Genomic DNA, 26,467 nt, shown 5'->3' on the forward strand with positions numbered 1-26,467 from the left:
CTCTCTTTTGCTCTGTATCTCTCCTCTCTCTTTTGCTCTGTATCTCCCCCCTCTCTTTTGCTCTCTCTCTCCCCCCTCTCTATTGTTCTCTCTCCCCCCTCTCTTTTGCTCTCTCTCCCCCTCTCTTTTGCTCTCTCTCCCCCTCTCTATTCCTCTCTCTCCCCACTCTATTCCTCTCTCTCCCCCTCTCTATTGCTCTCTCCCTCCTCTCTATTGCTCTCTCCCCCCTCTCTATTGCTCTCTCCCCCCTCTCTATTGTGCTCTCCACCCTCTCTATTGTGCTCTCCCCCTCTCTATTGCTCTCTCTCCCCCTCTCTATTGCTCTCTCTCCCCCTCTCTATTGCTCTCTCCCCCCTCTCTTTTGCACTCTCTCTCTCCCCCCTCTCTTTTGCGCTCTCTCTCCCCCCCTCTTTTGCGCTCTCTCCCCCCTGTCTTTTGTGCTCTCTCTCCCCCCTCTCTTTTGCACTCTCTCTCCCCCCTCTCTTTTGTGCTCTCTCTCTCCCCCCTCTCTTTTGCACGCTCTCTCCCCCCTCTTTTGTGCTCTCTCCCCCTCTCTATTGCTCTCTCCCCCCTCTCTATTGCTCTCTCCCCCCCCTCTTTTGTGCTCTCTCCCCCTCTCTTTTGCGCTCTCTCTCCCCCTCTCTATTGCTCTCTCTCCCCCTCTCTATTGCTCTCTCTCCCCCCTCTCTATTGCTCTCTCCCCCCTCTCTATTGCTCTTCCCCCCTCTCTATTGCTCTCTCCCCCCTCTCTATTGCTCTCTCTCCCCTCTCTTTTGCGCTCTCCCCCCTCTCTTTTGCGCTCTCTCTCCCCCCTCTCTTTTGTGCTCTCTCTCCCCCCCTCTTTTGTGCTCTCTCCCCCCTCTTTTGTGCTCTCCCCCCCTCTCTTTTGCGTTCTCTCTCCCCCCTCTCTTTTGCGTTCTCTCTCCCCCCTCTCTTTTGCGCTCTCTCCCCCTCTCTATTACTCTCTCTCCCCCTCTCTATTGCTCTCTCTCCCCCTCTCTATTGCTCTCTCTCCCCCTCTCTATTGCTCTCTCTCCCCCTCTCTTTTGCGCTCTCTCTCTCCCCCCCCTCTCTTTTGCGCTCTCTCTCTCCCCCCTCTCTTTTGCGCTCTCTCTCCCCCTCTCTTTTGCGCTCTCTCTCCCCCTCTCTTTTGCGCTCTCTCTCCCCCTCTCTATTGCTCTCTCCCCCCCTCTTTTGTGCTCTCTCCCCCTCTCTTTTGCGCTCTCTCTCTCCCCCTCTCTATTGCTCTCTCTCCCCCTCTCTATTGCTCTCTCTCCCCCTCTCTATTGCTCTCTCTCCCCCCTCTCTATTGCTCTCTCCCCCCTCTCTATTGCTCTCTCCCCCTCTCTATTGCTCTCTCCCCCCTCTCTATTGCTCTCTCTCCCCTCTCTTTTGCGCTCTCTCTCCCCCTCTCTTTTGTGCTCTCTCCCCCCCTCTTTTGTGCTCTCTCCCCCCCCCCCTCTCTTTTGCGCTCTCTCTCTCCCCCCTCTCTTTTGCGCTCTCTCTCCCCCTCTCTTTTGCGCTCTCTCTCCCCCTCTCTTTTGCGCTCTCTCTCCTCCTCTCTTTTGTGCTCTCTCTCTCCCCCTCTCTTTTGTGCTCTCTCCCCCCTCTCTTTTGCACTCTCTCTCCCCCCCTCTTTTGTGCTCTCTCCCCCCCCTCTTTTGTGCTCTCTCCCCCCCTCTTTTGTGCTCTCTCCCCCCTCTTTTGTGCTATCTCCCCCTCTCTTTTGCCTTCTCTCTCCCCCCTCTCTTTTGCGTTCTCTCTCCCCCCTCTCTTTTGCGTTCTCTCTCCCCCTCTCTTTTGCCTCTCTCTCCCCCTCTCTTTTGTGCTCTCTCTCTCCCCCTCTCTTTTGTGCTCTCTCTCTCCCCCTCTCTTTTGTGCTCTCTCTCTCCCCCTCTCTTTTGTGCTCTCTCTCTCACCCTCTCTTTTGTGCTCTCTCTCTCCCCCCCTCTCTTTTGCGTTCTCTCTCACCCCCTCTCTTTTGCGTTCTCTCTCACCCCCTCTCTTTTGCGCTCTCTCTCACCCCCTCTCTTTTGCGCTCTCTCTCTCTTTTGCTCTGTATCTCTCCCCTCTCTTTTGCTCTCTCTCTCCCCCCTCTTTTGCGCTCTCTCTCTCCCCCTCTCTTTTGTGCTCTCTCTCTCCCCCCTCTCTTTTGCACTCTCTCTCCCCCCTCTTTTGTGCTCTCTCCCCCCTCTCTTTTGCGTTCTCTCTCCCCCCTCTCTTTTGTGCTCTCTCTCCCCCTCTCTATTGCTCTCTCTCCCCCTCTCTATTGCTCTCTCTCCCCTCTCTTTTGCTCTCTCTCTCCCCCCGTCTCTTATGCTCTCTCTCTCTCTCCCCCTCTCTTTTGCACTCTCTCTCCCCCTCTCTTTTGCACTCTCTCTCCCCCTCTCTTTTGCTCTCTCCCCCCTCTCTATTGCTCTCTCCCCCCTCTCTATTGCTCTCTCCCCCCTCTATTGCTCTCTCCCCCCTCTCTTTTGCGCTCTCTCTCTTTTGCTCTGTATCTCTCCCCTCTCTTTTGCTCTCTATCTCCCCCTCTCTATTGTTCTCTCTCTCCCCCCTCTCTTTTGCTCTCTCTCCCCCTCTCTTTTGCTCTCTCTCCCCCTCTCTATTGCTCTCTCTCCCCCCTCTCTATTGCTCTCTCTCCCCCTCTCTATTGCTCTCTCTCCCCCCTCTCTATTGCTCTCTCTCCCCCCTCTCTATTGCTCTCTCTCCCCCTCTCTATTGCTCTCTCCCCCCTCTCTATTGCTCTCTCCCCCCTCTCTATTGCTCTCTCTCCCCCTCTCTATTGCTCTCTCTCCCCCTCTCTATTGATCTCTCTCCCCCTCTCTATTGCTCTCTCTCCCCCCTCTCTATTGCTCTCTATCCCCCCTCTCTATTGCTCTCTCCTCCTCTCTATTGCTCTCTCTTCCCCCTCTCTATTGCTCTCTCTTCCCCCTCTCTATTGCTCTCTCTTCCCCCTCTCTATTGCTCTTTCTCCCCCTCTCTATTGCTATCTATAGCTCTTTCCCATATCTTCTTGTCTCTCCCCCTCTCTTTCTATCTCCCTCCCCTCTCTCGTGCCGGCCCCGCCCTGTCCGGCCACGCCAACTTTCGCCGCACCATGCTGCAAACAGCAGATCAGGTAAAGACCAGGTGTATTTGTCCTCACATTGTCTCTACTGCGCATGACAGCTTCGGACAAAAACACTTGGCCTTTTATATTATAGGACTAGTCCTAAAGCCCGTTTACACGGGCCATTTTTTGCAGTACAGCGGTCCCACCCCTTGCTCTCTATCCCCCCTCTCTTTTGCTCTTTCTTTCTCTTCTCTCTTTTTCTCTCTCTTTCTCCCCTCTCTTTTGCGCTCTCTACCCCCTCTTTTGCTCTCTCTCTCTCTCTCTCTCTCTCTCTCTCTCACTTCCCTCTCTTTTGCTCTCTCTCCCCCCTCTCTTTTGCTTTCTCTCTCTCCCCTCTCTTTTGCTCGCTCTCTCCCCCCTCTCTTTTGCTCGCTCTCTCCCCCCTCTGTTTTGCTGTCTCTCCCCTCTATTTTGCTGTCTCTCTCCCCCTCTCTTTTGCTGTCTCTCTCCCCCTCTCTTTTGCTGTCTCTCTCCCCCCTCTCTTTTGCTGTCTCTCTCCCCCCTCTCTTTTGCTGTCTCTCTCCCCCTCTCTTTTGCTGTCTCACTCCCCCTCTCTCTTTTGCTGTCTCTCTCCCCCTCTCTCTTTTGTTGTCTCTCTCCCCCTCTCTCTTTTGCTGTCTTTCTCCCCCTCTCTCTTTTGCTGTCTCTCTCCCCCTCTTTCTTTTGCTGTCTCTCTCCCCCTCTCTTTTGCTGTCTCTCTCTCCCCTCTCTCTTGCTGTCTCTCTCTCCCCTCTCTCTTGCTGTCTCTCTCTCCCCTCTCTCTTGCTGTCTCTCTCCCCCCTCTCTCTTGCTGTCTCTCACTCCCTCTCTCTTGCTGTCTCTCTCTCCCCTCTCTTTTGCTGTCTCTCTCTCCCCTCTCTTTTGCTGTCTCTCTCCCCCTCTCTTTTGCTGTCTCTCTCCCCCTCTCTTTTGCTGTCTCTCTCCCCCCTCTCTTTTGCTGTCTCTCTCTCCCCTCTCTTTTGCTGTCTCTCTCCCCCTCTCTCTTTTGCTGTCTCTCTCCCCCTCTCTCTTTTGCTGTCTCTCTTCCCCTCTCTCTTTTGCTGTCTCTCTCCCCCTCTCTCTTTTGCTGTCTCTCTCCCCCTCTCTCTTTTGCTGTCTCTCTCCCCCTCTCTCTTTTGCTGTCTCTCTCCCCCTCTCTCTTTTGCTGTCTCTCTCCCCCTCTCTCTTTTGCTGTCTCTCTCCCCCTCTCTCTTTTGCTGTCTCTCTCCCCCTCTTTCTTTTGCTGTCTCTCTCCCCTCTCTTTTGCTGTCTCTCTCCCCTCTCTTTTGCTGTCTCTCTCCCCCAATCTTTTGCTGTCTCTCTCCCCCTCTCTTTTGCTGTCTTTCTCTCCCCCTCTCTTTTGCTGTCTCCCTCTCCCCTCTCTCTTGCTGTCTCTCTCTCCCCTCTCTTTTGCTGTCTCTCTCTCCCCTCTCTTTTGCTGTCTCTCTCTCCCCTCTCTTTTGCTGTCTCTCTCCCCTCTCTTTTGCTGTCTCTCTCCCCTCTCTTTTGCTGTCTCTCTCTCCCCTCTCTTTTGCTGTCTCTCTCTCCCCTCTCTTTTGCTGTCTCTCTCTCCTCTCTCTTTTGCTGTCTCTCTCCCCCTCTTTCTTTTGCTGTCTCTCTCCCCTCTCTTTTGCTGTCTCTCTCCCCTCTCTTTTGCTGTCTCTCTCTCCCCTCTCTTTTGCTGTCTCTCTCTCCCCTCTCTTTTGCTGTCTCTCTCTCCCCTCTCTCTTTTGCTGTCTCTCTCCCCCTCTCTTTTGCTGTCTTTCTCTCCCCCTCTCTTTTGCTGTCTCTCTCTCCCCTCTCTTTTGCTGTCTCTCTCTCCCCTCTCTTTTGCTGTCTCTCTCCCCTCTCTTTTGCTGTCTCTCTACCCCTCTGTCTTTTGCTGTCTCTCTACCCCTCTGTCTTTTGCTGTCTCTCTACCCCTCTGTCTTTTGTTGTCTCTCTACCCCTCTGTCTTTTGCTGTCTCTCTACCCCCTCTTTTGCTCTCTCTCTCTCTCTCACTTCCCTCTCTTTTGCTCTCTCTCCCCCCTCTCTTTTGCTTTCTCTCTCTCCCCTCTCTTTTGCTCGCTCTCTCCCCCCTCTCTTTTGCTCGCTCTCTCACCCCTCTGTTTTGCTGTCTCTCCCCTCTATTTTGCTGTCTCTCTCCCCCTCTCTTTTGCTGTCTCTCTCCCCCCTCTCTTTTGCTGTCTCTCTCCCCCCTCTCTTTTGCTGTCTCTCTCCCCCCTCTCTTTTGCTGTCTCTCTCTCCCCCTCTCTTTTGCTGTCTCGCTCCCCCTCTCTCTTTTGCTGTCTCTCTCCCCCTCTCTCTTTTGTTGTCTCTCTCCCCCTCTCCCTTTTGCTGTCTCTCTCCCCCTCTCTCTTTTGCTGTCTCTCTCCCCCTCTTTCTTTTGCTGTCTCTCTCCCCCTCTCTCTTGCTGTCTCTCTCCCCCCTCTCTCTTGCTGTCTCTCACTCCCCTCTCTCTTGCTGTCTCTCTCTCCCCTCTCTTTTGCTGTCTCTCTCCCCCTCTCTTTTGCTGTCTCTCTCCCCCCTCTCTTTTGCTGTCTCTCTCTCCCCTCTCTTTTGCTGTCTCTCTCCCCCTCTCTCTTTTGCTGTCTCTCTCCCCCTCTCTCTTTTGCTGTCTCTCTCTCCCCTCTCTTTTTCTGTCTCTCTCCCCCTCTCTTTTGCTGTCTCTCTCCCCCTCTCTTTTGCTGTCTCTCTCCCCCCTCTCTTTTGCTGTCTCTCTCTCCCCTCTCTTTTGCTGTCTCTCTCCCCCTCTCTCTTTTGCTGTCTCTCTCCCCCTCTCTCTTTTGCTGTCTCTCTCCCCCTCTCTCTTTTGCTGTCTCTCTCCCCTCTCTCTTTTGCTGTCTCTCTCCCCCTCTCTCTTTTGCTGTATCTCTCCCCCTCTCTCTTTTGCTGTCTCTCTCCCCCTCTTTCTTTTGCTGTCTCTCTCCCCTCTCTTTTGCTGTCTCTCTCCCCTCTCTTTTGCTGTCTCTCTCCCCTAATCTTTTGCTGTCTCTCTCCCCCTCTCTTTTGCTGTCTTTCTCTCCCCCTCTCTTTTGCTGTCTCTCTCTCCCCTCTCTCTTGCTGTCTCTCTCTCCCCTCTCTTTTGCTGTCTCTCTCTCCCCTCTCTTTTGCTGTCTCTCTCCCCCTCTTTCTTTTGCTGTCTCTCTCCCCCTCTTTCTTTTGCTGTCTCTCTCCCCTCTCTTTTGCTGTCTCTCTCCCCTCTCTTTTGCTGTCTCTCTCTCCCCTCTCTTTTGCTGTCTCTCTCTCCCCTCTCTTTTGCTGTCTCTCTCTCCCTCTTTCTTTTGCTGTCTCTCTCCCCTCTCTTTTGCTGTCTCTCTCCCCTCTCTTTTGCTGTCTCTCTCCCCCAATCTTTTGCTGTCTCTCTCCCCCTCTCTTTTGCTGTCTTTCTCTCCCCCTCTCTTTTGCTGTCTCTCTCTCCCCTCTCTCTTGCTGTCTCTCTCTCCCCTCTCTTTTGCTGTCTCTCTCTCCCCTCTCTTTTGCTGTCTCTCTCCCCCTCTTTCTTTTGCTGTCTCTCTCCCCTCTCTTTTGCTGTCTCTCTCCCCTCTCTTTTGCTGTCTCTCTCTCCCCTCTCTTTTGCTGTCACTCTCTCCCCTCTCTTTTGCTGTCTCTCTCTCCCCTCTCTTTTGCTGTCTCTCTCTCCCCTCTCTTTTGCTGTCTCTCTCTCCCCTCTCTTTTGCTGTCTCTCTTCCCCTCTTTCTTTTGCTGTCTCTCTCCCCCTCTTTCTTTTGCTGTCTCTCTCCCCTCTCTTTTGCTGTCTCTCTCTCCCCTCTCTTTTGCTGTCTCTCTCTCCCCTCTCTTTTGCTGTCTCTCTCTCCCCTCTCTCTTTTGCTGTCTCTCTCCCCCTCTCTTTTGCTGTCTCTCTCTCCCCTCTCTTTTGCTGTCTCTCTCTCCCCTCTCTTTTGCTGTCTCTCTCCCCTCTCTTTTGCTGTCTCTCTACCCCTCTGTCTTTTGCTGTCTCTCTACCCCTCTGTCTTTTGCTGTCTCTCTACCCCTCTGTCTTTTGTTGTCTCTCTACCCCTCTGTCTTTTGTTGTCTCTCTACCCCTCTGTCTTTTGTTGTCTCTCTACCCCTCTGTCTTTTGCTGTCTCTCTACCCCTCTGTCTTTTGCTGTCTATCTACCCCTCTGTCTTTTGCTGTCTCTCTACCCCCCTGTCTTTTGCTGTCTCTCTACCCCTCTGTCTTTTGCTGTCTCTCTACCCCTCTGTCTTTTGCTGTCTTTCTCTACCCCTCTGTCTTTTGCTGTCTTTCTCTCCCCCTCTCTTTTGCTGTCTTTCTCTCCCCCCCTCTCTTTTGCTGTCTTTCTCTCCCCCTCTCTCTTTTGCTGTCTCTCTCCCCCTCTCTCTTTTGCTGTCTCTCTCCCCCCTCTCTCTTTTGCTGTCTCTCTCTCCCCCTCTCTTTTGCTGTCTCTCTCTCCCCCTCTCTTTTGCTGTCTCTCTCTCCCCCCCTCTCTTTTGCTGTCTGTCTCTCTCCCCCTCTCTTTTGCTGTCTGTCTCTCTCCCCCTCTCTTTTGCTGTCTGTCTCTCTCCCCCTCTCTTTTGCTGTCTCTTTCCCCCTCTCTCTTTTGCTGTCTCTCTCCCCCTCTCTCTTTTGAAGTCTCTCTCCCCCCCTCTGTCTTTTGCTGTCTCTCTCCCCCTCTGTCTTTTGTTGTCTCTCTCCCCCTCTGTATTTTGCTGTCTCTCTCCCCCTCTCTCTTTTGCTGTCTCTCTCCCCCTCTCTCTCTCCGCCCTCTTCTGCTCTCTCTATCCCACCTTTCTGTCTCTAGACTCTTAGCAGCCGGAGCCGGCCCAACCCACATCATGCTCAGCCACGCCCATGTCACGCCCATCCAACCATTCCCATGTTGTGCCAGGACACGCCCACGATGCACCTGCCCAGTCACGCCCACTCTGCATCCACCCAGCCACGCCCACTCCATCACGCCAGGTTAGTTGGAAGGCCAGATGTGTTAGTCCTCGCGCGCAGTCTCTACTGCGCATGACAGCTTCGGACAAACACACTTGGCCTTTTATTATATAGGATGAGAAAATATTGTTATGTATTTTGTTATGATAAAGATAAATGATTTTACTTCATATAAGAAACTGATTTTATGTTAAACAAAAACTCAACTGTACTTATTTAATTTGTTTTCTATATGTTTCATGCTGTGCTGATGAATTTATTGTTAGTTCTTTGATTCAAAAAGCTAATTTAATATTTAATGATTTATAGCAGTTTTCCAGCTTGAGGAGGTTTGTCCAATACTACATTTGTGGGGGTTGCTTTGCTCCTGTTATCCAATGAGCAACAGATTTTTAAGTATCAGCCAATTAGAATCCTGTATTTCCCTATAGGTTTATAATTAACTGTAGAGCCCAGATAAACCATTTTCATTTAATATTAGTGTGAAGCTGCTATTGGCTCCAGTAATAAATATCACTCATCTTATGGCCCTGTTGTATCAGTCTCATCACATTTACTGATCTAATCATAAATATCTTGTGATCTGCATATTATTTTATTTCTAATGAGGTTATTTTATAATACATTTCTTATTTCTATTAGCTGCACCTGTTTATCATCAGAACGTTTATCCCACTGATCTGTGACTGATTCTTGTTGTTAGTAAAGACCTTAGTAAGTGTATTCTGCACCTTCAGCTGCTGCTGTTTGTGTCACATGATCAGACTTAAAGGGACAGTGTCCTGTAAATTTGGTTTTCACTTAAAAGAACAAGAACTCCAAATGTTTTTCATCATTTAAATAGATAATACACTTTTAAACAACTTTCCAATTTACTTCTATTATGATATTTGCTTAATTCGCTAGATATCTTTTATTGAAGCAGCAGCAATGCATTACTGGGAGCTAGCTGAGCACAAAAAGTGAGCCAATGGCAAGAGGCTTGTATGTAGTGCCACTAATCAGCAGCTAGCGCACCATAGTGCATTATATGCTTTGCTACAAAGGTCCCCAAGTGAATAAAGCAGATTTGATAATAGAAGTAAATTAGAAAGTTGTTTTAATTTGAATCATAAAAGTGTAATTGTGACTTTGCTGTCCCTTTAATGTGTTTCTAATGACTTGTTTTACCGGTGTATAAAATAGTATAAAGTGTATGGGAAATTTCACCTTTAGGTTTAGTTTTTATGTAAAATAACTGTTTGCTGTCTGTAATTTATTTTCATTATTAAATTGTACACAGCCTTTTAAATGACCTGAGGCAGCGGCTCCTACTTAGCATATGCAGGAGTTCACATTATATAAAAATATGAGTCTGTTATTGGCTGATAGCTGTCACATGGTACAGGTGCAGAACTGCATTTATCAGAAAACAATCTATTGCTCTTTTTAAATTAATAGTAAATGTTATTGCATTGTGTTTTTATTATGCATCTGTTGTTTTGTAATTCTATATGTTATGGTCCTTTTAAATGGACTGAACTTGTTGAAAAAACATCTCATCATATTATCACTCTATGTAAACACAAACACTTCCTTTTCTTTTCTATATCTAAGATAGCAATTGAAATGAACATTTTAGTGCCCCTCTCTCATACCCAATTGCAGTGTGATTTAAGACAGCACAGTATTGACCAAGAGAAGTTAAAGGATGGGGGGTGGAGCACATGACAAAATGTCTGACAGTGAGAATTAGTAGGAAGTACAATACCAATACTGCAGTATCCAATTTAACTTATATTTAAACAAATTATATTTAACATTTATTTCAGGAGAAAATATTGTTTCATATAAATGACAGAAAACAAAGATTATAATATATTTGTAAAGTTGTGCTATGGCCTCACTCATAAATAGATTTTCTACCATTATGTTGTATAGATCTGGGAAGATTCATATTTAAAGTGATAGTAAACACCCAACATGTTATTGTTTGATAAAATAGATAATCCCTTTATTTACTATTCCCTAGTTTTGCATAACCAACACTGTTATAGAAATATACTTTTTACCTCTGTAATTACCTTGTATCTAAGCTTCTGCAGGCTGCCTCCTTATCTCAGATCTTTTGACAGACTTGCATTTCAGGCAATTTTTTGCTGACTCTTAAATACCTCCACGTGCATGAGCACAATGTTATGTATATGAAACACATGAACTAACACCCTCTAGCTGTGAAAAAAAATGTAAAATGCATTTAGATAAGAGGCAGCTTTCTAGGGCTTAGAAATTAGCATAGGAGCCTCCTAGGATTAGCTTTCAACTAAGAATACCAAGAGAACAAAGCAAATTTGATGATATAAGTAAATTAGAAAGTTGTTTAAAATTACATGCCCTATCTGAATCATGAAATATTAATTTGGACTTTAATATCCCTTTAAGGGGCAATTATAACACACAACAGTGTTAACTCAACTAAATGTTTGTGCTGAATCAATAGAACATATGTAATAACCTAATCAGCTGATCTGTATCACATTAATTGTTATGTGTGCCTTTAATTATACCATACGTACAGTTAATCAGAACCATTATTTATTATATCTGTCTAAACTATTTAATATACTTTTTACAGACACGGCCAGAGCACTGAGAGATATCAGGTATTGATGTAACTGGAGTGAATAAGGGAACCTTCTTCCTGAGCACAGACATTGGAGCCTGTTATCAGCATGAACTCATATGTGTTAGGTGAGTAAAATAGATATTATGCAGATTTTAGAATAGATCACTCATTAAACAAATATAAACTATTATATTTATATCTGCATTGTTTAAGTACATTTGTGTCAGTGATGTTATAAAGAAGGAGCAACCCCCATTGGGATGAGGGTCAGGGCAAAATGTAAAAGAAAAAATAACATTTAGACAAAATATTCAATTTCCTCATATAGCAGTTTTAGGAATGGGAATAAATGCAAACAGCATAGCCCTCGGGGCATAAAGAAAGCAAGAGGCATATAGGAAGTGGGGTAAAATAAAACCAAATTTGTTGGCGCATGACGCAAAATGAAGTAGATGGTGCCAACAAACATCCGTAAATGACGCAACTTGCGTCATGACCGACGCAACTTTATGCCAAACAACCTGGCATCAACAAAGATGCAGGAAATTACAAACTTGCTTCATCATAGACGCACATTCGCGCCAAAAAATTCTCGCGCCCAGAATGACGCAATAAATTACAGCATTTTGCGACCTTACAAGCCTAATTTTGCCTTCGAAATTAAAGAGAAACAAGTCAATTTGAAAAAGACTATACCCCAGGTAAGAAAATAAACTTCCTAAAACATGATTCCCATACTGAAACTGATAGTCTGCAGAGGGAAATATACATACAGGTGAAACTCTAAAAATTAGAATATCGTGCAAAAGTTCATTTATTTCACTAATGCAACTTAAAAAGTGAAACTAATATATGAGCTAGACTCATTACATGCAAAGCAAGATAGTTCAAGCCATGATTTGTCATAATTGTGATGATTATGGCTTACAGCTCATGAAAACCCCAAATCCACAATCTCAGAAAATTTGAATATTACATGCAATCAATAAAACAAGGATTGTACATAGCACAATATCAGACCTCTGAAAAGTATAAGCATACTGTATGTACTCAGTACTTGGTTTGGGCCCCTTTTGCAGCAATTACTGCCTCAATGCGGCGTGGCATGGAAGCTATCAGTCTGTGGCACTGCTGAAGTGTTATGGAAGACTGGGATGCTTCAATAGTGGCCTTCAGCTCTTCTACATTGTTCGGTCTCATGTCTCTCATCTTTCTCTTGGCAATGTCCCATAGATTCTCTATGGGGTTCAGGTCAGGCGAGTTTGCTGGCCAATCAAGCACAGTAATCCCACGGTCATTGAACAAGGTTTTGGTGCTTTTGGCAGTGTGGGCAGGTGCCAAGTCCTGCTGGAAAATGAAGTCGGCATCCTCATAGAGCTCGTCTGTGGAAGGAAGCATTGAGTGCTCCAAAATCTCCTGGTAGATGGCTGCGTTGACCCTGGACTTAATGATGCACAGTGGACCAACACCGGCAGATGACATGGCTCCCTAAATCAACACAAACTGTGGAAATTTCACACTGGACTTCAAGCATCTTGCAGTGTGTGCCTCTCCATTCTTCCTCCATACTCTGGGTCCTTGGTTTTCAAATGAGATGCAAAATTTGCTCTCATCAGAAAAGAGGACTTTGGACCACTGAGCAACAGACCAGGTCTGTTTTTCTTTAGCCCAGGTAAGACGCTTCTGACGTTTGTTGTTCAGGAGTGGCTTGACAAGGGGAATACGACATTTGAAGCCCATGTCCAGGATTCGTCTGTGTGTGGTGGCTCTTGATGCACTGACTTCAGCCTCAGTCCACTACTTGTGAAAGTCCCCAACACTTTTGAATGGCCTTTTCCTGACAATCCTCTCCAGGCTGCGGTCATCCCTGCTGTTTGTGCACCTTTTTCTTCCACACTTTTCCCTTCCACATAACTTTCTATTAATGTGCTTTGATACAGCACTTTGGGAACATCCAACTTCTTTTGCAATTACCTTTTCAGGCGTTCCCTCCTTATGGAGGGTGTCAATGGTGGATTTCTGCACAACTGTCAGGTCAGCAGTCTTTCCCATGATTGTGATTCCTACTGAACCAGACTGAGAGACCATTTAGGAACCCTTTGCAGGTGTTATGGCTTAATTAGCTGATTAGAGTGGGACACTTTGAGCCTAGAATATTGCACCTTTTCACAATATTCTAATTTTCTGAAATTGTGGATTTGGGGTTTTCATGAGCTGTAAGCCATAACCATCACAATTATGACAAATCACAACTTGAACTATCTTGCTTTGCATGTAACGAGTCTATCTCATATATTAGTTTCACCTTTTAAGTTGCATTAGTGAAATAAATTAACTTTTGCACGATATTCTAATTTTTCGAGTTTCACCTGTAGACCTGACTCATGGCAAATAGAAGTAACATACTTATATTTAAAACTTTATATTAATACATAAAGTGGCAAACCATAGCTGAGAGTGTCTTAAATAATGATACATACTTATCAAAGATACCCATCCACATATAGCAGGTAGCCAAACCCGTACTGAAAACTATCAGCAGAGGTAGTTTTCAAATCAAGCACAAACTTACTTCACCACCTCCATAGGAGGCAAAGTTTGTAAAACTGAGTTGTGGGTGTGGTGGGAGGTGTAATTATAGGCATTTTGAGGTTTGGGAAACTTTGCCCCTCCTGGTAGGAATGTATTTCCTATACGTCACTAGCTCATGAACTCTTGCCAATTATGTGAAAGAAAATACTACTCCCCCCTCTGTCCTTTTAGACCGATCATGTCAAACAACTGGCTAACCTCGCCCTCAGACTTCTGAACTTAGAACAACTGCAACTCCAACTTCCCCTGCCCTGACCTCGCTCATGGAACACCCATAACTACACTTAAATGACTACCTTGTTCCCAGTGAGTGTTCCCCACCCCAGAACCGCCCCTGATTTGTGTGCTTAATTTCTCCTGTTAAGTGTAGTCAGTCCACGGGTCATCCATTACTTATGGGATTATATCTCCTCCCCAACAGGAAGTGCAAGAGGATCACCCAAGCAGAGCTGCTATATAGCTCCTCCCCTCTACGTCATACCCAGTCATTCTCTTGCACCTAACTAATAGATAGGACGTGTGAGAGGACTGTGGTTGTTAAACTTAGTTTTTATTTCTTCAATCAAAAGTTTGTTATTTTAAACGGCACCGGAGTGTGTTGTTTTTTCTTAGGCAGTATTAGAAGAAGAATCTACCTGAGTTTGTCTATGATCTTAGCGGTCGTAACTAAGATCCACTTGCTGTTCTTGGCCATTCTGAGGAGTGAGGTAACTTCAGAACAGGGGATAGCAGGCAGGGCTCACCTGCAAGGAGGTATGTTGCAGTATATTATTTTCTAAGGAATGGAATTGGCTGAGAAAATACTGCTAATACCGATGTAATGTAAGTGCAGCCTTAAATGCAGTAGTAGCGACTGGTATCAGGCTGATATGTATGTATGTATACTCTGAGGTATTTCTGGGGAATGGAATTTCACTAAGAAAATACTGTCTATATTTAAGTAATATTGAGCCTCCACTGCAGTGAAAGCGACTAGCAGCAGGCTTATTAATATAATTTCATAATTTCTTTTTAAAAACGTTTACTGGCAAGTTAATCGTTTTTTATGAGGTACTTGGTGATAAAACTTTATGGGCATGATTTTTACCACATGGCTGTCGTTTGTTTATGAATAAAATCAGTTTACTGAGCTTCCCCACTGTTGTAATATGAGTGGGAGGGGCCTATTTTAGCGCTTTATTGCGCAGTAAAAATTTAGTCACAGTCTTCCTACTTCTTCCTCCATGATCCAGGACGTCTCTACAGAGCTCAGGGGTCTCCAAAACTAGTTTTGAGGGAGGTAATCACTCACAGCAGACCTGTGATAGTGTGTTTTGACTGTGATAAAAACGTTAATATAAATTGTTATCCATTTTTTGGGTGTTAAGGGGTTAATCATCCATTTGCTGGTGGGTGCAATCCTTTGCTAACTTAATACATTACTAACTAATTTGGTTCATTGTTATTTCAACTGTGACAGTTTTTTTTTGTGCCTCTTAAAGGCACAGTAGCGTTTTTTATATTGCTTGTAAATTTATTTGATAAGTATTTTCCAAGCTTGCTAGTCTCATTGCTAGTCTGTTTAAACATGTCTGACACAGATGAATCTCTTTGTGCATTATGTTTAAAGGCCAATGTGGAGCCCAATAGAAATTTGTGTACTAACTGCATTGATGCTACTTTAAATAAAAGCCAATCTGTACATGTAAAGAAATTTTCACCAGACAACGAGGGGAAAGTTATGCCGACTAACTCTCCTCACGTGCCAGTACCTTCGCCTCCCGCTCAGGAGGTGCGTGATATTGTGGCGCCAAGTACATCAGGGCGACCCATACAAATCACTTTGCAAGACATGGCTAATGTTATGACTGAAGTATTATCTAAATTGCCAGAATTTAGGGGTAAACGCGATCACTCTGGGGTAAGAACAGAGTGCGCTGATAATAATAGAGCCATGTCTGATACTGCGTCACAATTTGCAGAACATGAGGACGGAGAGCTTCATTCTGTGGGTGACGGATCTGATCCAAGTAAACTGGACTCAGACATTTCAAATTTTAGATTTAAGCTTGAGAACCTCCGTGTATTACTAGGGGAGGTATTAGCGGCTCTGAATGATTGTAACACGGTTGCAATTCCAGAGAAGATATGTAGGCTGGATAAATATTTTGCGGTACCGGCGTGTACTGACGTTTTTCCTATACCTAAAAGGCTTACAGAAATTGTTAACAAGGAGTGGGATAGACCCGGTGTGCCTTTTTCACCCCCTCCTATATTTAGAAAAATGTTTCCAATAGACGCCACCACACGGGACTTATGGCAGACGGTCCCTAAGGTGGAGGGAGCAGTTTCTACTCTGGCTAAGCGCACCACTATCCTGGTGGAGGATAGCTGTGCTTTTTCAGATCCAATGGATAAAAAGTTAGAGGGTTACCTTAAGAAAATGTTTGTTCAGCAAGGTTTTATATTACAACCCCTTGCATGCATTGCGCCTGTCACGGTGGCGGCGGCATTCTGGTTTGAGTCTCTGGAAGAGACCCTTAGCACAGCTCCATTGGATGAGATTATAGACAAGCTTAAAGTCCTTAAGCTAGCTAATTTTTTTATTTCTGATGCCGTAGTACACCTAACTAAACTTACGGCTAAGAACTCCGGATTCGCCATTCAAGCGTGTAGAGCGCTGTGGCTTAAATCCTGGTCAGCTGATGTGACTTCTAAATCTAAACTGCTTAACATCCCTTTCAAAGGGCAGACATTATTCGGGCCCGGTCTGAAAGAAATTATCGCTGACATTACTGGAGGTAAGGGCCATGCCCTGCCTCAAGACAGGGCCAAACCAAGGGCTAAACAGTCTAATTTTCGTGCCTTTCGTAACTTCAAGGCAGGAACAGCATCAACTTCCTCTGCTCCAAGACAGGAAGGAACTGCTGCTCGCTACAGACAGGGCTGGAAACCTAACCAGTCCTGGAACAAGGGCAAGCAGGCCAGAAAACCTGCTGCTGCCCCTAAGACAGCATGAAGTGAGGGCCCCCGATCCGGTAACGGATCTAGTGGGGGGCAGACTTTCTCTCTTCGCCCAGGCTTGGGCAAGAGATGTCCAGGATCCCTGGGCGTTAGAGATCATATCTCAGGGATATCTTCTGGACTTCAAAGCTTCTCCTCCAAAAGGGAGATTTCATCTTTCAAGGTTGTCAGCAAACCAGATAAAGAAAGAGGCGTTTCTACGCTGTGTACAAGACCTCTTACTAATGGGAGTGATCCACCCAGTTACGCGGTCGGAACACGGACAAGGGTTTTACTCAAATCTGTTTGTGGTTCCCAAAAAAGAGGGAACCTTCAGACCAATCTTGGACTTAAAGATCCTAAACAAATTCCTAAGAGTTCCATCGTTCAAAATGGAAACTATTCGGACCATCTTACCTATGATCCAAGAGGGTCAGTACATGACCACAGTGGATTTAAAGGATGCCTACCTTCACATACCGATTCACAAGGATCATTACCGGTATCTAAGGTTTGCCTTCCTAAACAGGCATTACCAGTTTGTAGCTCTTCCCTTCGGGTTAGCTACAGCTCCAAGAATCTTTACAAAGGTTCTGGGCTCTCTTCTGGCGGTACTAAGACCGCGAGGAATATCGGTAGCTCCATACCTAGACGACATTCTGATACAAGCGTCAAGTTTCCAAACTGCCAAGTCTCATACAGAGTTAGTTCTGGCATTTCTAAGGTCGCATGGGTGGAAGGTGAACATAGAAAAGAGTTCTCTATTGCCACTCACAAGAGTTCCCTTCTTAGGGACTCTTATAGATTCTGTAGAAATGAAAATTTACCTGACAGAGGACAGGTTATCAAAACTTCTAAATGCTTGCCGTGTCCTTCATTCCATTCAACACCCGTCAGTGGCTCAATGCATGGAGGTAATCGGCCTAATGGTAGCGGCAATGGACATAGTACCTTTTGCACGCCTGCATCTCAGACCGCTGCAATTGTGCATGCTAAGTCAGTGGAATGGGGATTACTCAGATTTGTCCCCTATACTAAATCTGGATCAAGAGACCAGTGATTCTCTTCTATGGTGGCTTTCTCGGTCACATCTGTCCAGAGGGATGCCCTTCAGCAGGCCAGATTGGACGATTGTAACAACAGACGCCAGCCTGCTAGGTTGGGGCGCTGTCTGGAATTCCCTGAAGGCTCAGGGATCATGGACTCAGGAGGAGAGACTCCTTCCAATAAACATTCTGGAATTAAGAGCAGTTTTCAATGCTCTTCTGGCTTGGCCTCAGTTAGCAACTCTGAGGTTCATCAGGTTTCAGTCGGACAACATCACGACTGTGGCTTACATCAACCATCAGGGAGGGACAAGGAGTTCCCTAGCGATGATGGAAGTCTCAAAGATAATTCGCTGGGCAGAGTCTCACTCTTTCCACCTGTCAGCGATCCACATCCCAGGCGTGGAGAACTGGGAGGCGGATTTCCTAAGTCGCCAGACTTTTCATCCGGGGGAGTGGGAACTTCATCCGGAGGTGTTTGCCCAACTGCTTCATCGTTGGGGCAGACCAGATCTGGATCTCATGGCGTCTCGCCAGAACGCCAAGCTTCCTTGTTACGGATCCAGGTCCAGGGACCCGGGAGCGGTACTGATAGATGCTCTGACAGCACCTTGGGTTTTCAACATGGCTTATGTGTTTCCACCTTTCCCGATGCTTCCTCGATTGATTGCCAGGATCAAACAGGAGGGAGCATCAATGATTCTAATAGCACCTGCGTGGCCACGCAGGACCTGGTATGCAGATCTAGTGGACATGTCGTCTTGTCCACCATGGTCTCTGCCTCTGAGACAGGACCTTCTGATTCAGGGTCCTTTCAAACATCCAAATCTAATTTCTCTGAGGCTGACTGCATGGAGATTGAACGCTTGATTCTATCAAAGCGGGGATTCTCGGAGTCAGTGATTGATACCTTAATACAGGCTAGGAAACCTGTTACCAGGAAAATTTACCATAAAATATGGCGTAAATACTTATATTGGTGTGAATCCAAGAGTTACTCATGGAGTAAGGTTAGGATTCCAAGGATATTGTCTTTTCTACAAGAAGGTTTAGAAAAGGGCTTATCTGCTAGCTCGTTAAAGGGACAGATCTCAGCTCTGTCTATCCTTTTACACAAACGTCTGTCAGAAGTTCCAGACGTTCAGGCCTTTTGTCAGGCTTTGGCTAGGATTAAACCTGTGTTTAAGACTGTTGCTCCGCCGTGGAGCTTAAACTTAGTTCTTAACGTTTTGCAAGGTGTTCCGTTTGAACCCCTTCATTCCATTGATATCAAGCTGTTATCTTGGAAAGTTCTGTTTTTAATGGCTATTTCCTCGGCTCGAAGAGTCTCTGAGTTATCGGCCTTACATTGTGATTCTCCTTATCTGATTTTTCATTCAGACAAGGTAGTTCTGCGTACTAAACCTGGGTTCTTACTTAAGGTAGTTACTAACAAGAACATCAATCAAGAAATTGTTGTTCCATCATTGTGCCCTAACCCTTCTTCAAAGAAGGAGCAACTTCTGCACAATTTGGACGTCGTCCGTGCCCTGAAATTTTATTTGCAGGCAACCAAGGATTTTCGTCAAACTTCTTCCCTGTTTGTCATTTATTCTGGACAGAGGAGAGGTCAAAAAGCTTCGGCTACCTCTCTCTCTTTTTGGCTTCGTAGCATAATACGTTTAGCCTATGAGACTGCTGGACAGCAGCCTCCTGAAAGGATTACAGCTCATTCTACTAGAGCTGTGGCTTCCACTTGGGCCTTTAAGAATGAGGCCTCTGTTGAACAGATTTGCAAGGCTGCAACTTGGTCTTCACTTCACACTTTTTCAAAATTTTACAAATTTGACACTTTTGCTTCTTCGGAGGCTGTTGTTGGGAGAAAGGTTCTACAGGCAGTGGTTCCTTCCGTGTAAAGATCCTGCCTTGTCCCTCCCGTCATCCGTGTACTTTTAGCTTTGGTATTGGTATCCCATAAGACCCGTGGACTGACTACACTTAACAGGAGAAAACATAATTTATGCTTACCTGATAAATTCCTTTCTCCTGTAGTGTAGTCAGTCCACGGCCCGCCCTGTTTTTTACGGCAGGTCTAAATTTTAAATTAAACTCCAGTCACCACTGCACCCTATAGTTTCTCCTTTCTCGTTTGGTTTCGGTCGAATGACTGGGTATGACGTAGAGGGGAGGAGCTATATAGCAGCTCTGCTTGGGTGATCCTCTTGCACTTCCTGTTGGGGAGGAGATATAATCCCATAAGTAATGGATGACCCGTGGACTGACTACACTACAGGAGAAAGGAATTTATCAGGTAAGCATAAATTATGTTTTTGCAGTAAATATTATTAAACTAATAAAGTTTTTGGCTGTTTATATAAATTAAACAACCACAGCTAAAAGCTTAAAAGTATTGTAAAATCACTGCTTTTTACCCTCTGAAAACATCTCACACTGATTAATAGTCTGTGATAATTAAGACATCATGTTCTCACCTAACTTGTTGAGCATGAGCCATGCAGCACTGTATGTGCAGTTGCTTGTGCAATGTTAAATGAGGATGGTGGGTGCCACCTCTCTTGCCCAGAATACAGATGTACTTGTTCCCTGGCTGAGAATATTATGCAACATTCTTTGTCATCATTTTTTTAATTTGTGATTTACAGGTAAATACATTTAAAAATAAACACAAAATGGAAGATATTTTGTTGTGTATAAAAGAATATGATTTTTTATTGAGATTAATTATATTCTAAATAATAAATATTGTTATTTTTCTTTATTTCTTTGTAGACAAACACATGAATAGTTCAAATCCATCCCTCACTAAAGGAAGCATCAGAATGATACCACAGACTCCAAAATTTTTAGACACTAATGAATACTCACAAACATTGAGGAAATCACAGCAGATATTTAAAGGAGATGGTGAATTGGCAGGAACTGGGCAGCAATCATTTTGTACAGAGAGTAATTTAGTCATCAAACAAGAAGAAAAGAATTATGCCTTATCTAGTGAAATGATTATCCCTGAGGATAAGCCACAAACATTTACTGGGTTTTCAAAAAAATTTAAAGAAGAGAAAAGTCTACAGTCTAGCCAAATGATTCATAAAAAGGAGAGACCTTTCAAATGTACAGAATGTGAGAAAAGCTTTAGATATAAGTCTAATCTCCTAGAACACCACAAAATTCACACAGGTGAGAAGCCACACACATGTACTGAGTGTGACAAATGTTTTATACAAATGACAAAACTTATAGCTCATGAAAGGACCCACACAGGGGAGAAATCATTTAGCTGTACAGAGTGGGGAAAAAGTTTTACACAAATGAATGATCTGAAAACTCATAAAAAGAATCACACAGGAGAAAAACTTTTCATATGTACAGAGTGTGGAAAAAGTTTTATAGGAAACAGTAGTCTGAGAAAACATGAAAGGATTCACAGAGAAAAGCCTTTCACATGTACAGAGTGTGGAAAAAGTTTTACAGGAAAGAGTGATCTGAATAAACATGAAAGGATTCACACAGGAGAAAAGCCTTTCACATGTACAGAGTGTGGAAAAAGTTTTATAGGAAAGAGTAATCTGAATAAACATGAAAGGATTCACACAGGAGAAAAGCCTTTCACATGTACAGAGTGTGGAAAAAGTTATATAGGAAACAGTAGTCTGAGAAAACATGAAAGGATTCACAGAGAAAAGCCTTTCACATGTACAGAGTGTGGAAAAAGTTTTACACATATGGATTTTCTGAAAACTCATGAATGGATTCACACAGGAGAAAAGCCTTTCACATGTACAGAGTGTGAAAAAAGTTTTACACGAATGGATCATCTGAAAACTCATGAAAGGATTCACACAGGAGTAAAGCCTTTCACATGTACAGAGTGTGGAAAAAGTTTTACACATATGGATTGTCTGAAAACTCATGAATGGATTCACACAGGAGTAAAGCCTTTCACATGTACAGAGTGTGGAAAAAGTTTTACACGAATGTATAGTCTGAAAACTCATGAAAGGATTCACACAGGAGAAAAGCCTTACACATGTACAGAGTGTGGAATAAGTTTTACAGGAAAGAATAGTCTGAGAAAACATGAAAGGAGACACACAGGGGAAAAGCCTTACACATGTACAGAGTGTGGAAAAAGTTTTACACAGCTGGGTAGTCTGAAAACTCATGAAAGGATTCACACAGGGAAAAGCCTTACACATGTACAGAGTGTGGAAAACGTTTTACAGAAATGATTCATCTGAAAAAGCATGAAAGGATTCACAAGGGAAGAAACCTTTCACATGTTTAGAAAGTGGAAAACGTTTTTTTATTGAAATCCAGGATCACAAAACACCAAATATTTACACACAAATAAACTTTACAAACTCTCTAAATAGAAGCATCAAAAAGGATAATATTGTAAATAATACTTTCTAAATCCCAGTTATAAAACCCCCAGATTGGAAGTGCTCTCCTGCTGTCCTTTGTTCCTCTATATATGTGCACCTCAGTTTCTCTCATATCAATGTGATAGAATACAAACACCACACAGGAATATACAGATCTGTCCTCATACTGACCAGTTTACACAACCATTCACCACCAAAGCACCTTAGTGTTGTTTATTAATATGTCAGTGTTAGGAGTTGTACGTTTAGTTCACATAGGGGAGAAAATAGTTACATTGACAGAATAAAGCAGTTTTTATATGAATAGAGCTTTAGAAACTTAAATAAACAAGATCAGTCTCAAATGATTGACATCTGGGAGATATATTTAATGTGCACATCATGTGGATAAACCTTTTCTTATAGCAATAGATGCTTAGCATTGTACATGTTATATACCAGAGGAATTACTGAGGGGAAACTGATTTTATTTCATGAGACACTATCAGTAACATACGTGATCATAATCAGTTTAATTTAAATGGCTACTATAACTAAAGGAGAACATTCTATATTTGATAAATCCCTTTGTATCAAGAGCACAAGTCTATCTATCTACTGGGTTCTTGTAAAGCGTGGCTATTCACCCATAAGGGTCTCAAGGCGCTGAGGGTTGCAGTTCAGTCGAAGAGCCAGGTCTTGAGGTCCATTCTGAACTTAGTTAGGGTGGTAGCTTGTCTAAGGTGCAGCCGGAGGGTGTTCCAAGTCTTGGCAGCCAGGTGAGAGAAGGATCTGCCTCCCGCTGTGGTTTTCCTGATGCGGGAGATGACAGCGAGTGCTTGGTCGGCCGATCGAAGTTGTCTGGCAGGGGTGTAGAAGGTAACGCGGTGGTTCAAGTATTCGGGACCGATGTTGTGGAGAGCCTTGAATGCATGGGTGAGAAGCTTGAAGGTTATTCTTTTGTTGATAGGGAGCCAGTGCAGGTCCCGCAGGTATTTGGTGATGTGGCATTGACGAGGGATGTCAAGGATTAGTCTGGCCGAAGAGTTCTGGATGTGCTGTAGTCTCTTTTGGAGCTTGATGGTGGTGCCGGCGTAGAGTGCGTTACCATAGTCCAGTCGGCTGCTGACGAGGGTGTGAGTGACAGTCTTCCTGGTCTCGGTTGGGATCCATTTGAAGATCTTTCGCAGCAGGTGAAGTGTGTGGAAGCATGCAGAAGAGATGGCATTGATTTGCCGGTCTATGGAGAGCGATGAGTCCAGGATGACGCCTAGATTTCGTGCATGGTTGGTGGGGGTTGCAGGGTGTCCGCGGGCTATGGGCCACCAGGAGTTATTCCAAGCGGATGTGGTGGGACCGAGGAGGAGGACTTCGGTCTTGTCTGCGTTCAGCTTTAGGCAGTTGTAATACATCCAGATGGCGACTGCTGTCAGCCCTTCGTGGACATTTCTCTTGGCGGTGGTGGGGTCACTAGTGAGTGAGATGATTAGCTGGGTGTCGTCGGCGTAGGAGACGATGTTGAGGTCGTGTCATCGGGCGATGGCGGAGAGAGGGGCCATGTAGATGTAGTAATAGGGTGGGGCTCAGAGAAGAGCCTTGGGGTACTCCACAGCTGATTTCTGTGGGCTTGGAGGTGAAGGGTGGGAGTCTAACTTTCTGGGTTCTGCCGCTGAGGAAGGAGGTGATCCATTCCAGGGCTTTTTCGCGTATGCCGGCATCGTGTAGTCGGTTGCAGAGGGTGAGGTGGGAGACAGTGTCGAATGCTGCTGAGAGGTCTAGGAGAATGAGGGCGGCGGTCTCTCCTTGGTCGAGTAGGGCGAGGATGTTGTCTTTGGTGGCGAGGAGGGCGGTCTCAGTGCTGTGGTTGCTCCTGAAAATTGGGAGGGGTCCAGGGTGTGGTTGGCTTCAATGTAGTCAACGAGTTACGTGTTGATGGACTTCTCGATGACTTTGGGAGTAAAGAGATTGGGCGGTAGTTCTTCGGATCATTGGGTCAGCCGTGGGTTTTTTCAATAGGGGTTTTAATTCTGTGTGCTTCCAGTCATCCTGGAAGGTGCCAGTTTCGATGGAGCAGTTGATGGTGCTGCAGAGCTCGGGGGCGATGGTGTCACCCGCTTTGTTGAAAATGTGATGCGGGCATGGGTCCGAGGGTGCTCCGGAGTGGATCGATCTCATGATCCTGATGGTGTCCTCTGTGGTGAGGGGGCTCCAGATGGTCAGTGGGGGGTAGACGGTGGTGTATTTGGGTTAGGTATCGGTGGGAGTAGGTGGGTAGGCAAGTTCTGGGGCGCAAAGCTGTCATAGATGTCGACGATCTTGCGGTGGAAGTACATTGCGAGGTTATTGCAGAGGTCCTGGGAGGGCGGGATGTAGTTGGTGTTGCTGTTGGGATTGGATAATTCCTTGATGATTGTGAACAGCTCCTTGCTGTTGGGGACATTGGCATTGATTCTATCTTGGATGGCTGTCTTCTTGGTGGTTTTGATGAGGTGGTGATGGGTAGTGATGGCTTCTTTGTAGGCTGTTTTATTTGAGGGGGTCTTGCTGAATCTCCAGGTCCTTTCCAATCGCCTGCAGTGGCGTTTGGAGTCCTGGAGGGCATGGGTGAACCAACTAGCCTTGTTGGTGGGTTGGCGGTTGGACGGTTTCTTGAGAGGGGCGAGGGTGTTGGCGCAGTCTGTGAGCCAGTGGTGGAGGTTGCGGGCAGAGGAGTTGGCATCTGTGGAGGTAGCTGGGGGGCACTTGTTCAGGGTGGAGTGCAGTTGGTCTTCGGTGATGTTGTTCCAGTGGGTGGGTGGTGCTGCCAGAGGTGTGCGGTGGGTTTGTTGAAGGAAAAATGTATGCAATGGTGATCGGTCCAATGGAGTTCAGTGATGTGGTTGACTGAGATGTGGTTGCCTGCAGAGAAGATAGGGTCGAGTGTGTGTCTGGCTGAGTGGGTTGGGGAGTTGACGAGTTGCTTTAGACTGATGGTTCCAAGGTTTTCTAAGAGGTTGGCAGTGTTGTGGTCATTGGGGTTGTCTAGGCGGAAGTTGAGGTCACCAAGGAGGATGTAGTCTGTTGAGCGGAGGGCGTGGGGTATGATGAGGTCGGTGATGGAGTCACAGAAGGCAGGACGAGGTCCGGGAGGTCTGTAGATGAGGGTGCCACGGAGGGTAGTGTTGTGACTGACCTGGATCTTGAAGTGTAGGTGTTCCAAGCCTGGTGAGTGGTAGTCAGAGCTGGTTGTGACGTGGAGGGAGTGTTTGTGGACGATGGCGATGCCTCCTCCCGGTCGGTTGCTGCGGTCCTTATGGGAGATCTTGTATCCATCGAGGATGGCGATGTCCGCCATTGATGTGGGGTTCAGCCAGGTTTCAGTAAGGAAGGCAACGTCCAGGGAGGTGGAGTTGAGCAGGTTCCAGATTTTGACAGTGTGCTTGCGGACAGGGTGGGTGTTAAGGAGGATGCAGTTGAGGTGGTTGCGGTTGTTTTTGCGTGAGGTGACTGGCAGGTTAGTGGTTCTGAGGGAGGAGAAGGCGTGAGAGGTGACTGGCAAGTTTGTTGTTCGGAGGGAGGAGAAGTGGCGGTGGTTGTGGGAGCCAGGGTTAGTGGCACTGGATGCGGTCCAGGTGCGGACGGGCTTGCCTTTGGCGCGCCAGCACCGCACACGGTCCCGCAGTAACTTCCATTAAATAGGTGCTGGGAGGTGGGAGGGCTGGGAGGTGGGGGGCAGGGCAGTGGCTGTGGCATGGGAGAGACAAGCATGAAGGAGAGCAGGCTAGAAGAGGTTAGGTTAGGTATATTTATACCATTGTGTGCAGATATCATGTAATGCTCCTTTTGACTATATAATGATGTAATGGTTCTTCCTGCAAATAAAAAGTGATTGTAATCCAGACCAGTATTTTGTGTTTTTTGTATAATTAAAAACACAATATCACAGAATAATTAGGAAAACATCATCAAATACAGAAGCCAAATCTGACAATGAAAGTTAAACACTGATAATTCAGAGCAGCAATTTTTCCCAACTTTCCAATTTACTTCTGTTATCTAATTTGCTTTGTTCTTTTAGTATAATTTGTTAAAGAGTAAACCTAGGAGGCTGATATGAGCTTAGGGGCATGCACATATATTTAGCACTCTGTGCAGCAGTGTTTGTAACTATGTATAACAATGCTATAAATGTTGTTGCAAACTCTGCTGTCTGAAGACACGTGCATGCTCATGATTTCACATAGGGTTACTCTTTAACAAAGGATACTAAGAGAACTAAGCACAAATGATAATATAATTATATTGGAAAGTTGTTGGAAATGTCATGTTTTTTTCAATACATTTAAGTTTAATTTTCACTTTACTGTCCCTTTAGCAGTACTTAAAAAAATATCAAATTAACGCCCCAACCTACACCAACCCAGATTATTAATTACCAGCAAGACTTTATACACAGACATTATCTTTACTTAAATGGATAGGAAATTACATTTCATGATTCAGATAGAATTTGTAATTTTAAGACCCTTTTAATTTCACTTCTGTTATCAAATTTACTTTTTTCTTTTGATATCCTTTGCTGAAAAAGAATATGTACATATTCCCAGCAGCAGAACTGTACTACTGGGAGCTGACTGGTGATAGGTGGCTACATACATTTGCCTCTTGTTATTGGCCCACAATATATGATCAGCTAGCTCCCAGTATTACAGTGCTGCTCTAGAGCTGACATTGCAGGAGTTAAACACATAGTTATATAAAAGAATAAATAAATAGGAGGCACCCTTGGGCTAATGGAAATCAGTGATATAGTTATTATAACACTCTGTAACAAAGGTGAACAACTGAATACAATAAACAGGATAATAAAATAAAAATATTTAAGTCCCATATAGTGAG

General features: G+C 45.3%; 1 protein-coding gene across 1 annotated transcript in view; it reads left to right on the top strand.

The window, feature by feature from the left end:
• Positions 1 to 26,467, top strand: part of LOC128661371 (uncharacterized) — a 302,587-nt gene that overhangs the window by 62,551 nt on the left and 213,569 nt on the right. The window contains exons 2-3 of the mRNA XM_053715634.1: positions 10,615 to 10,730; positions 19,995 to 21,452. Coding sequence (XP_053571609.1) covers positions 10,712 to 10,730; positions 19,995 to 21,452 — 1,477 coding nt within the window. The 5' untranslated portion in view covers positions 10,615 to 10,711. The remainder of the gene's footprint in view (positions 1 to 10,614; positions 10,731 to 19,994; positions 21,453 to 26,467) is intronic.

This window comes from Bombina bombina, chromosome 5 (genome assembly GCF_027579735.1).
Source record: "Bombina bombina isolate aBomBom1 chromosome 5, aBomBom1.pri, whole genome shotgun sequence".
Classification (NCBI taxonomy): Eukaryota; Metazoa; Chordata; class Amphibia; order Anura; family Bombinatoridae; genus Bombina; species Bombina bombina.